This window comes from Symphalangus syndactylus, chromosome 20, assembly GCF_028878055.3.
Source record: "Symphalangus syndactylus isolate Jambi chromosome 20, NHGRI_mSymSyn1-v2.1_pri, whole genome shotgun sequence".
Classification (NCBI taxonomy): Eukaryota; Metazoa; Chordata; class Mammalia; order Primates; family Hylobatidae; genus Symphalangus; species Symphalangus syndactylus.
In genome coordinates, this window is record NC_072442.2 from 61,772,576 (window position 1) to 61,785,651 (window position 13,076).

Genomic DNA, 13,076 nt, shown 5'->3' on the forward strand with positions numbered 1-13,076 from the left:
GAACATCTTTTTATGTACTTAAGGACCTTTTTTTTTTGGTAAATTGGTCATATGTTTTTCTCTGTTTTTATTGAGTTTTGATCTTTTTATACTTCAATAATTATTATTATAATTATTATTACTACTTAGACAGAGCCTTCCTCTGTCATCCAGGCTTGAGTGCAGTGGCTCAATCTTGACTCACTGCAACCTCCACCTCCCAGGCTCAAGCGATTCTTGCATCTCAGCCTCCTGAGTAGCTGGGATTACAGGCGTGCGCCATCACGCCTAGCTAATTTTTATATATTTTTTAGTAGAGATGGGGTTTTGCCATGTTGGCCAAACTGGTCTCAAACTCCTGACCTCAAATGACAAACATTGTTCATCAGTCTATGTATCTTTCAGATGGTAACTATTTGTTTTCTCTTTAGCGAGCTTTTTAACTACTTCTTAAAAATCCGAAGTACTTTCCTGAAGTTTTGTCACAATGGATTATTTTTAAGTGACTCTTGATGCCTGCAATTATATAAACACATTGATTGTGAGAGCTGGGGAGGCCATCTCCAAGGTCATGGCATCACAGGACTGGGTTCATTGAATTTGTAGGCATGAATTCTCCTCAGGCTATTGACCGGTCTTTGCCAGGCTCATTCTGGTAGGCCTAAGGAGGGTACATATTTAAAGCCATAAAATCTTTTCTTTCCTTTAACCTGATAATCCCAGAACAGATCATTTATCCTAAGGAAATAATTTTAAAAAGTTAAAAAACTAAATGCATGGAGATATTAATTGAGGTAATATTTCTATTAGTGGAAAACCTGGAGCAGTCTAAATGTTTAACATTAACATTATAGTTAGGCATGAAAAGACCATTCATTGGATTTGGGAAAATGCAACAATGACAAATAAAAACTGTAGGGATATGGAAACATGTTTATGTTTAAGTGCAAAACGAAACAAAACTTGCACTTATTATGAGGAAAACTGACAAAAACTTGAGCCTGCGTAAGAAAGCATAAGTGGACTGTTTCAAGTGAGACACTTAGGGGCAGGGTAAAAGATGGATCCAGCTGCCAAATGAAGTCTCAGGAAGACCTGAAGAAGTACTATCAGATGGCTTGGGTCTATCCATGGAGCAAATTTTAAGAAAGCTTCAATGGGTTATATTGGTCACTTGCTGGGGCCTGACATTTTGAAATAGGACAGAAGTCCATAACTGGGAAATTGAAGGACTTAGTGGTTGCTGCTTGAAGCTTTCTGGGTTGACTTTTTAGAGGTGGTTCCCAGTATGACATGAGTAAACAGAAGGATAATAGTATGGGACTGGATGATTGTAGGATAGAACCAGGGGTATGTGATGAACCCAAGGGTATAGGAGAGTGGCTGTGTCTATCAGTAAAACAGAAAAATGCCTCTTAGCACTAATGATCTGGTGGAGAAATTTTAGGAATTTGATAATAGACATGTACCAACTGTGCGGTATGGAGTTTTTCTGATGTCTGCTTACTTTTATTTGCTTTTTAAAGAACCAACTGCAGTTTAATAGGAATGTTCCTACACATTCAAGCAACTTGGCGATCCGATATTCTTGCCCACATGCCATTAGAATTGAAAAACTGAAGCACTCATACGAGGACTCATACCATTGTAAAGATGGAGATGGTCCTGACCTAGGCAGTTCCGTTTCATTTTCCGTCATATCGGAAGAGAGACTTAGCTATGCTGTCCACCTAGCCAGAAGAGATGTGAAACGAAGACAATTTGAAGAACATATAAAAGAACATCATCTCAGAAGTCAGCCTCAAAGCTCCCAGAAGTGTGGACATACTAAGTATAAAATACCCGACCGCAGGGTGCAAAGGAAGGAATCAAAGAGTCAAGCAGCCTGTCAGTGCAGCCACCAGCCATCCAAAGTAGAAATCTCCAGCTCTGGTGCCAAAGTATACCTTTACTCATCTCATCCAGGCCAGTCAGAGCTTACTGTGCCAAATTCGCCACCCACCCATGATCCGGGACTTCAGCCTCATCCCAGAATAGGTGACCACAAAAACATAAGTGAACAGAAAAGCTTGCTAGGAGTCCAGCGACTCCAGAAAGAACTGAGCAGTTGTATCCACAAAATTGAAGAGGTAACTAAAAAAGGTGAGAAAAACTAGATTCTTTACTTCGACCTAAGGCTGTGAGAATGGGGTGGTTTAAATGCATTCCTTGAGGACCCTCAACCCCTACAGCAATTTCATTCCTCCCTTCTGTGAATTGGTTCACTGGAGTGTGAGCACGCAGGACAAGACAGTTAGGCTTGGAGTTTGAACAGTGTCTTGTCCCAGCTCCTCTTTCCAGCGGAGGGACATGGAAGAACTTCTTCACTGCCCTTCGAATGTGCACTGACTGAGGGCCCAGCCTAGGAGGTGGCGTTAATGTTGGCTGAAACTTAGGTCTTCTGGGACCTGAGTGCAAGTTATCCTATAATGTTTTCCCTCTTCTGGGAAAATTATTTTTCAATTTGCTCAAAAAGAGAGCATAACGTATTTATATTATAGGTAAAACCAGTTCTCACTTGGGCAGTATTTAGGTGAGTACACACCAGTGACAAGGGAAGTTGTGGGTATATGTGTAAAGTGAGCACAGGGTAGGAAGGAAGGAGTTTAATCATCATATATGGTTTTCTACAGTTGTGCAGTGTTCTCAGGGCCCTTGCATTTCCCTGCTGAGTAGAAGACTTGTTCTACGTGGAGAATTTGGGGTTACCATAACTAACAAGTAGGGAATCAAGCCCAGCTTTCAGATTGCAAGGGGTATGGAGTTGAGCATCAAAAGAAACTGTTTTGTATTAGGGTAGTACATAGTCTAGAATTATTTTTTGCATTTTCAATTTAATTAATTTATGCATATGTACATATATGCATCTTATGTAAAGAATTTAAGGTACCTTAAGAAATACCTGTGATTGAATAAGATAAAACAAAAATGCACATGAGGATATTGTGGCAAAAGAAACAGTAAGGAAAGGAAAAACATTTACTAGGGATGAGTCACAGATTTGCTTCTGAGCTCCCTAGGAGCCAGCTAAAGAGGGAACTTCAATCACTTGGAGAATTTACAAAGTCTAAGACAGAAAAAAACAATTGTGTAAGGAAAACAATTATTCCACATATTAAGGCCAGAAAGAAATTTCTCCTGCGGGTCTTCTTAAAGTGTGTGTTGTATAATATCATGAACAATTCAAAAACATTCCAGTATAAAAATAACAGAAATGTTGTGGCTTGTTTCTCTTAATATTCCTTAGTGTCAGCCTGTGGCGTGGACCCCCGCATATTTTGATTGCAAGCCCTGCAACCAGGGGAACAAAGCCACAAGGCCCACTGCTCCAGTGATCTGGCCTAATACTGGGGAACTGTTAGAACAGAGCTTCCAAAGTCTTCGTGGGGAAGGACTGGGTTGGTTTATTTTATTTACATGAATTTTCAGTGTGTCATAAGTCAGTACTTTGTGAACTATAATAAAAATATCACAGTAGCGGCAAACTGCTATGGAAACATGTAAACATATACTTTAAATTTCTGTACTTACCTTTCACGGACTAATAATAGTTTGCGATGGCCCCTGGCTGCAGACCCCCTTTGAAGTAGCCCCGAAGGCCCGTTTGTGCTTCCCAATGCTGCTCTGTAGACAGCTGCAAGCGCTGCGTGAGAATCGTCTGCAGTGAGCCTTCAAACCCCCCACCTAAGCCCGTTCCATTTATATTCATAGAAGTATGTGAATCCAGATTTTCCCCTACCATGCAGCCCAAACGAGACGAAAGTAATTAGACATATAGAGTCTCATGAGACTGCATCTGTATCTACAACTCCTGACTTCAGATTTTTGCTTTCTTCAAAACAGCCTTATACTCTTTGCATTGTTTGATGTTTTAAAGAGTAAATATTAAAAATTTGAACTTATAAAATATACTTTTACTAATTGAAGATTCCCTTTTCTTTGATAATTGGAGTATGTTGGAGTTTTGTATAAGAATTTGTTTGTATAAGTGTATTTGAAAACCACAGCTTGGAAGGAATAGATAGATTGCATCTCCTTCAGGCAGTTTTCCAGAAACAGTTTCTTTGAACCAATCTTTTCAAGATGTAGAGTACCAGTGTGTACAAGGGTATGCTTCCTGAGAAATACATGAAGACTCTAGACACTCAAATAATTTTGAGACTTGCTATCTTAATATGTTAGAGAAAAGACTTGTCTTTTGAAATCAAGATTAAGGCTGGGCATGGTGGCTCACACCTGTAATCCCAGCACTTTCGGAGGCCGAGGCAGGTGGATCACTTGAGGCCAGGAGTTTGAGACTAGCCTGGCCAACATGCTGAAACCCTGTCTCTACTAAAAATACAAAAATTAGTTGGGTGTGGTGGTGTGGACCTGTATTCCCAGCTACTCAGGAGGCTGAGGCAGGAGAATCACTTCACCCGGGAGGTGGAGGTTGCAGTGTGAGACTGGTGACAGTGTGAGACTCTGCCTCAGAAAGAAAAAGAAAAAAAAATGATTACGATAAGATACTATCTTAATGTCTCTCTCTCTCTTTTTTATTCTTCTCTTTTTTAAGACAGCCTCATTTTGTCGCCCAGGCTGGAGTGTAGTGGCGCGATCTCAACTCACTGCAACCTCCGCCTCCTGGGTTCAAGCAATTCTCCTGCCTCAGCCTCCCAAGTAGCTGGGATTACAGGTGCACACCACCACGCCTGGCTAATTTTTGTATTTTTAGTAGAGACAGGGTTTTGCCATGTTGGTCGGGCTGACCTTGAACTTCTGACCTCAGGTGATCCGCCCATCTCAGCCTCCCAAAGTGCTGGGATTATAGGGGTGAGCCACCACGCCTGACCAGGATTTCTCTTTTGAATTCAACATTTGATTATTCTCTATTAAACAGCAAAGAGTAAAGACCATGTTAAGTGTCTTTCAGGACATATTTAGTGGCTGATCAATAGGCATTTATTCATACCTTCTTTACATTGTAAAACTAATTTTGCTAAACATAAAAATAGGCCAATAAAAAGTTTTTGAAAAAATAGCAAGAATAACAGATTTTGGCTCAATATAAGGAATTCTAAAATAGTAAGAGTTGCCTCATAGTGAAATCGCTGTCCAGTGGGAATTATGGCTGGACGGGAGCTTGATGGAGTAAATGTCTTCATGTCCCTTCCATCTCTCAGTCAGTACACAGGTCCACTTACTGCTGGTTTCTTGGCTGATGAAAAATGAAATTTTCTGTTATGATAGCCTCATTTTTTTCTTAATAAAACCAGAGATCTTCAACTTTATTATTTCTGTAAGTAATCGAAGTCTTTGTAAGTTTTAATATATGGTTTATAATCCACTTTTGGGGAAAACTATTAATATTTTCAGATAGACTAGAAGAAGCTTTGGATCCAGATGAAGAACGTCGAATCCGTATCAGGAGACAGGAGCAAGCTGCTCGCTCTGCCCGAATGCTCTACGTCCTCCAGCAGCAGGTGTGAAAAGTTCAGGGAGAAGTAGGGCAGTCAGCCTTGTGTACTGCTTCCTTAGAGAGTTTCTGTTTTCCTTTTGTCTCAGAAAGATTAGCACTAGAGTATCCCATATGAGTTCTGACAGATTTGTGAGGCTCAATTACCTGAACACATGGGCAAATAATTCTCATTCTTTTTGCAGTGTGTGTGTGTGTGTGTGTGTGTGTGTGTGTGGCGCCAAACTCCTTAAACAGTGGTTCTTGACTTTTTGAGGTCATAGACCTTTGAGCATCTATTAAAAGCCACTCCTCCCCACCCCCAAGATGCTTATACATTATATAGCACATATTTTTGTGTAGGAAGTCAGGTGGATCAGTTACCCTGAACCCTTGGTCCTAGCTATGGACCCCAGTCTTAGGGGAAAGGGAGCTTGTTAGTTTCCCATCTATTTCATGTTTATAATATATAGAAGTTTGTAATAGTAAATAATTTGGTAAACAGCAAAGAGTAGAGACCATGTTAAGTGTCTTTGAGGACACCTTTAGTGGCTGATACACAGGCATTTACGTTCTTTACATTGTGATGGATTTTTAAAAAATGTTTGTTGTGACTTTCATGCCTTATACATTAGTAAGCCTTTTACTCATTTCTGGTCACTGAAGTCACATGTTAGCCTTTATTGCTTGAATCAAAAATTGTACTTTTTCATTTAAAAGAAAATGCCTGAGTTAGGTTTTGCAGTGTATTCTTTTGAGTTCTATTTCAGTTCTTATTCTACACTGCTGCTGTAGAGATTGCTCTAAAACATGAATCTTACCATGTCAGACCTCTGCTTAAAAGACTTTAGTGGCTCTCTGTAACTTAGAGGATGAAAGCTAAACTCTTCAGCGTGGCATGTAAGACTTCACGATCTGGCCCGCGTACATTTCCAGAGTCACCTCCACCTTCACTCCTTCATGCTAAATTCCTGTTACACTGGGGACCAAGGGATGGAAGGTGAACACTGCCTATTCACCATCTTGAACTGGAAACCAGTAACTGTTTTTTGGGTGCATGAATGAAGAGCCTTTTTTCATTTTCAAGTGACTTGAATTAATAATGGTTATATTTGGACAAGAGATATATCGATGTATCCTTTTCTACAAAAAAGATCAATGGAAAGGTATGAAGTTTTCTTTTTTCCCCTTTACAAAACAGGTAAAAGAAATCCAGGAAGAATTGGATAAATTGAGTCCACATAAAATTAAACACACTAAGAAGGTATGCTGCAATTAAATTATGATCAATACTTTTCTGTAGATGACATTTCCCAGTGTTTTGTTAGTATTGTGTAGGGTCCTCTGCACTAATGTTATTTTCAGTACTTGTAGAAACCTGTTAGTGAGGGAGTGAGCATCTTAAATATTCTGAATATGGTTGCCTTCCGAGGAACAGGTTCTAAAAAGTAGATTTTTGTTGTTGTTGCTGCTGGTATAAGAAATTGGAAGTAGCAGGGAAAAGACTGCCACTAGAAAACTTTAAACTTTACAACTCCCTTTACTATGAAAAAGTTTTCACAATAGAAAGCACTTTATACAGAAGACAGGCTATAAATATTCTTAGAAGTTGGGTGAATGTTAGCAAGTTCTGAGTATGGAAATAACTTCTCTCATCTTGTTTATTACTAGTCATGGGCAATGTCTAAGCTGGCGGCTGCCCATCGAGGAGCCATTCGGGCCTTACAGATGTTTGTCACTCAGTTTACTGACCGAGGGGAGCATCCACTTCCTGCTCGGTGTAAGGAACTGGGCAGCCTTATTCGCCAGCTTTCACTTTGTTCTGCCAAGCTGGATGCAGACCCTTCTGTTCCTGATGTGGTTATAGATATTCTGCAACAAATTGAGGTATGCAATTAATTCCAATTTTTGTTAGAGGTGCATTGGAAGTAATGCTTACTATTACCTAGTTTCATTAGGATTTATGGAGAATACAGGACAAAGCCATTACCTAGTGAATTAAAGCTTTGCAGAGGGCAGAAGAAACATGTCTTTTTATTTTGTTATTTTTACAGTCTAGTCTGTATTATTGTATTTCACTACTTCGAAAATTGGTAACTTGAATATAAAACATGTAACAACTTTAAACCACGTTTATTAACGAAACAGAATGTCCTATTCCCTGGTCCATGCCATTTGAGAAAAAAAATTTATTAGCGTAGAAAAAGAAACCAGTAAAGCATTCTTAGATTAGAATATCAGTGTTTAATTTAGATGGATTTTAGAAAAGAAGAAACACTTAAAGGTACAGTATATGGAATCAGAGCCTCAAATCTTGTGATATAGCTAGAGACTTCTAGAAATCACAACTGGCATGTATTAGACAGGAATTGATACTGTTCTTAGTTTTCATTGGTGACAAAGACACATTAATTTTATAGGTCTCTGAAGTTTGCATGGTGTTATCATGTAATTATGCCATGTGAACCTTTCTATGGCAGTATGCTTTGCAATGGGTTTTACTGCTGTTGTACAGATTAAGTTTTTTTAGAAAAACAAACGTTGGAGAGATGACAGTTATTTTTCTTGAGAGCTAGGCATCAAATTCTATCTTCTGACTCCCATGCTAGTATTAGTTCCCCCACGCCATACATTTTCATCCACAAATAGAAAGGTGATCTTTATGTTAGTGTGGCATAGTAAGCTGTTAGCTGTAGAAGACAGGTGGATAGTGGAGAGAATTCTAGACTAAATGACACTCCAGTTCTACCACCATTAACCAGTTCTTGGTGGTCTTTAAGGCCCCTTCTGCCTTCACAGTTTCATTATCAAGCAAATGTGTTTGTGATTTTCATTGGTTACATTCGTGTATATAGAACTCACTGTGAGGAATGCTGTTGTCAAATTCAGACCTCAGAATTTTAGGCAGCATCTCAAGTCATGTGATGCTTTTTTTAACGTATCCATAAGAAACATTTATTGGCCAAAATAACCAAATTTAGAGTACACATCTTCATAGTCCTAGAAAGGATCTGAAGAGACTCTCTAGTCCGTCTCCTACATTTTGAGCTTGAGTAAGAGTACCTTTAACCTAATGTTTCTTAAACAGAATGTTTATCTCCCCTACTTTTCAAAATGCAAGAAATGTGCTATTTTTCCTCTTGTGGCCCTACATCATTTCACAGCATATTTTCTTACTATATTACTGTTCTCTGAACTAAATCTTCCTGACCGTGTTCAGTTGTCCTTAATCTGTACTGACCAAGTGGAGACTGGGCCCTGGCTTCCCAGTAATGAATGGGTGGGAACTTATTAGAGGAAATGCCTTTTTTTAGGAAGGTGAGACACAGACCCTCTACTCTTATTGACCTATTAAGTGGTCTTTAGTTCATGAAAATGTATGTTAAGTACAGTATGTGCACCCACTTAAAAGACTGAGTTTATGAGATTTTCGTTGATGATTAAAATGCTTTTGAAGCAGATAGGATAATATTCTGAAGACTATAGTTAATTTCTAAAATGATGATCCTTTAAGATTTGAATGCCTTTAAAAGTAGTCATATTCATTATGTCTTTGCTATTGGCTTTAGTGAGCTACACATCTGAAAGTACTCACAGAAATTGTTACTAATTAATTAGATATCCTAAGTAATAACATGTTTTAATTAAGATTGTGCTAACTGTTAGAGATAGCTATTTAATAACACATTTCCCTGGAGTCCTTATTTTCAGTTTTGTGATTAAAAATCATACTTTTGTGAGATAAACTAAAAGAATAATCGATTGTTTTCATGGCAGGCTTTGGAATCTCTCCTGGAAAAGAAACTGTCACCAAAAAAGGTGAAAAAATGTTTCAGTGAAATTCGGAGCAGATTTCCTATCGGTAGCCAAAAGGCCTTGGAGAGATGGCCAAGTACATCACCAAAGGGTGAGAGGAGGCCCCTCACAGCAAAGGACACATTCCCACAGGAAACATGTCGACCTTCTGTAGCAAAACAGCTTCTGGCCGGTATGTGTCTTAAAGTGTTTATTGCAAGATATTTTATTCATTACAATTATCTGGGCTATAACAGTTACTGCACTGAGGGGAAAGTCAGGATTTAGGACCTAGCCCACAACAGATGAACTTTAACTAGGATCAGTAAATAGCAACCAAGATGCTTCCTCGGGCTGGAGGCATTCTATAGAGGAAGCTTGAGAAAGTAGCATTTCCTTTGCTGCATCATAGCGTTTGGGCTACCCAAGGCAAATTCCCATAGAGCTGGAAGTTAGAACCCTACTTTAAAAAAAGCTTTATTTTATTTTAATGACAGAGATGGTACACACACAGAGACACACACATACATTCTATATATATATATTTTTTTTTTTTTTCTCAGATAAATTTTTGTTATTCTAAGAAGTGGAATTGTTAGGTGATATAGTACATACATTTAAACAGATACTGCCAACTTGCCCATTAAAAGTGGGCACACATTTATGTCTTGACTAGCGGTGACATCAGTATGTATTTCCCCACATCTTCACCAAGTATGTTGTATAATAAAATTTTAAAAGCTTTCCAGTCTCAGTGGACAGTGGCATCTTCTTGTTTTCTGTTGCGTTTCCTCGTTCCTGGTGAGGGTCGTCTTTTCTTCACACGCTCCTTAGCCATGTGATCTCCTCTTCTGTAACTTGCCTGTTCATATCCTTGATCCATCTCCCTGCTGGGTTCTAAGTATTTTGCTTATGGATGTGTATGTCAGGATGCTGCATTTTGTTGGTCTGAGGTACACATTTGAATGCTCCTGAAATCATTATTAATTGATGACAACTTGTAGTTAATTGTAACATTTTAAAATTATAAACATTTTAAACATTTAAAAATTCCTGGTGATGTATAAAATACTGATGTATCTTATAATTGATGTTTTAGATTTGATGAAATATGGGACTTTGTTAGTTAACTCTTGTATTTCTCTAGATAGATGAGATCACCTACAAATATGTATGGACAAATCCAGTAAACTTTTTTTTTTCTTTTTTCTTTTTTTAAATTAAAGTAGATCATACAAGTTGGGGGCGGTGGGCTCACGCCTGTAAACCCAGAACTTTGGAAGGCCAAGGCAGGTGTATCGCTTGAGCCCAGGAATTTGAGACCAGCCTGGGCAACATAAGTAGACTCTGTCTCTACAAAAAATGCAAAAATTAGCCAGGAGTGGTGGCTCATGCCTGTGATCCCAGCTACTTGGAAGGCTGAGGCAGGAGGATCACTTGAGCCTAGGAGGTGGAGGTTGCAGTGAGGTGAAATTGCACCACTGCACTCCAGCCTGGGTGACAGAGTGAGCCCTTGATTAAAAAAAAAAAAAAAGGTAGAACTTACAGATAGAAAAGTACACAAAATAATATAGATTTATAGCTGAATTAATTACCAGAAAACAAAAACATCTGTATAACTACTATCCAGGTCAAGGAATAGAACATTACCGGCATCTAAGAAATTCCCCCTTGAGTTACCCCTTCCAATGTTTATCTTCTTCATCTTCCCCAGATTATTCTGATTTTTTTTTTTTTTCTTGAAGTGGAGTCTCGCTCTGTTGTCCAGGCTGGAGTGCAGTGATGCGATCTCGGCTCACTGTAACCTCTGCCTCCTGGGTTTAAGCAGTTCTCCTGCCTCAGCCTCTTGAGTAGCTGGGATTACAGGTGCATGCCACCACACCCAGCTAATTTTTGTATTTTTAGTGGAGACAGGGTTTCACCATGTTGGCCAGGCTGGTCTTGAGCTCCTGACCTCAAGTGATCCGCCTGCCTCAGCCTTCCGAAGTGCTGGGATTACAGGCATGAGCCACAGCGCCTGGCCTATTATTGGAGTTTTTAATTGTTTTAAGAGTTCTATATTCCATCTACTCACACTTAATGAGATTAATGACATATTTGAACATTTTTCTACCTGATTTTGTTTTTCATTTGCCAAAGTTTTTTTCTTTGTTGTAATTTACTACATTAATCAAAATTTTATTTCATTTTTTCCTCATTGATTTGAAAGTTATATATATCAGTCCAGAATTCAGTTGATTTATTTCTCAATCTACCACTATTCTGTGGAACCTTAATAGTTTAGTGTTCCACTTCTACCACAAGTGTAACTGTAAGAGACAGGAAAAACCAAACTGTTTTTCCTGCTTAAGACTCTGAATACTTCACCTCTGGCAACAAATGTGTGGGTTTTTGCCACACCAAACAATTCTCCAGGGGACACCAACTGGGTATCCTGTAATTCAACTCAATTCTGACACTATCTCCCTGGAATTAGTCAGATACCATGGGTTAAGGTTCAGTCCCATAAGGCACCCCAACTTCAGATACCAGTCACAAGTTCCAGATTGTGACCTATGCTTCTGAGCGACAGGCTATAAAATTGGGGTTCCCTTGACCCCCTGCTGGGGTTTGCTAGGATGGCTCACAGAACTTTGAGGAACACTTTACTTATGTTTACCCATTTATCATAAAGGGTATTATAGAAGATACAGATGAACAACCAGATGGAAGAGATGCGTAGGACAAAGTATAATATGTGGAAGGGCACAGAGCTTCCATGCCCTCTCCAGGGGAGCCACCCTCCAGGAACCCCCACGTGTTCACCATCCTGGGAGCTCCTCAAACCCTGTAGTTCTGGGATTTTTTTTTCTTTTTTTTCTGAGACCGAGTCTCACTCTTGTTGCCCAGGCTGGAGTGCAGTGGCGTGATCTTGGCTCACTGCAACCTCCGCCTCCCGGGTTCAAGTGATTCTGCCTCAGCCTCCCAAGTAGCTGGGAATACAGGCATGCATCACCTTGTCCAGCTAATTTTGTATTTTTAGTAGAGACAGGGTTTCTCCATGTTGGTCAGGCTGGTCTTGAACTCCCAATCTCAGGTGATCCGCCCGCCTCGGCCTCCCAGAGTGCTGGGATTACAGGCGTGAGCCACTGCGCCCAGCTAGTTCCAGAATTTTTACGGAGGCTTCCTCACATAGGCATGATCGATGATGAACTCAGTCTCCAGCCCCTCTCCCCTTCCTGGAGGATGGAGGATGGAGTGGGAGTTCCAAGCTTCTAAATCATGGCATGGCCTTTCTGGTGACCAGCTCCCGTCCAGGAGTCCTCCAAGAGTCCTTATTAGAGAAAAAACAAAACAAAATGCTTCCTTAGCCAGGAAATTCCAAGGGATAAGAGCTCTGTGTCGGGAACTGGGGTTAAAGACCAAATATTAGGAAAAAAGATGAACCTGGCACCCCTAGTGCTTGGGAAATTAGAAGGGTTTTAGGAGCTCTGGGCCAGAAACTGGGCTAGAGACCAGATGTATATTTTTTATTATATTACAATAAAAACCTAATTTATTCATTTACCGTTAGATATTTATTCACTTTAGTGGGATGTTCGCCTCCTTCTTTGGTAGGCAGGTAGAACTAATAGAGTATCTTCCTTCTAATTAGAAGTCTGCCTTTGCCAGCCTTTCCCTTGAGGGTGGGTGTCAGATTTATTTGTCCTTATATCCTCTATGACGAGCCCAGCATCTGCCACACAGTTAGGCACTTAAGTGCTTGTTGAAAGACTCTATGAAGAAGTGTAATTGAATAAGAAAAGATTTCTGAGCAGCAAATCACAGTAACTTGAGTTCTGGGTGCTAG

General features: G+C 39.7%; 1 protein-coding gene across 14 annotated transcripts in view; it reads left to right on the forward strand.

The window, feature by feature from the left end:
* The window catches only part of KIAA0753 (KIAA0753 ortholog), a 70,328-nt gene that overhangs the window by 11,536 nt on the left and 45,716 nt on the right, over positions 1 to 13,076 (forward strand). For 12 of the 14 annotated variants that reach the window (XM_063629572.1, XM_063629578.1, XM_055258733.2 and 9 more), the window contains exons 3-7: positions 1,506 to 2,121; positions 5,374 to 5,480; positions 6,654 to 6,716; positions 7,124 to 7,339; positions 9,230 to 9,440. In XM_063629572.1, the coding sequence (XP_063485642.1) occupies positions 1,506 to 2,121; positions 5,374 to 5,480; positions 6,654 to 6,716; positions 7,124 to 7,339; positions 9,230 to 9,440 (1,213 nt within the window). The remainder of the gene's footprint in view (positions 1 to 1,505; positions 2,122 to 5,373; positions 5,481 to 6,653; positions 6,717 to 7,123; positions 7,340 to 9,229; positions 9,441 to 13,076) is intronic. The other 2 variants (XM_063629583.1, XM_063629582.1) reach the window with 1 other exon arrangement.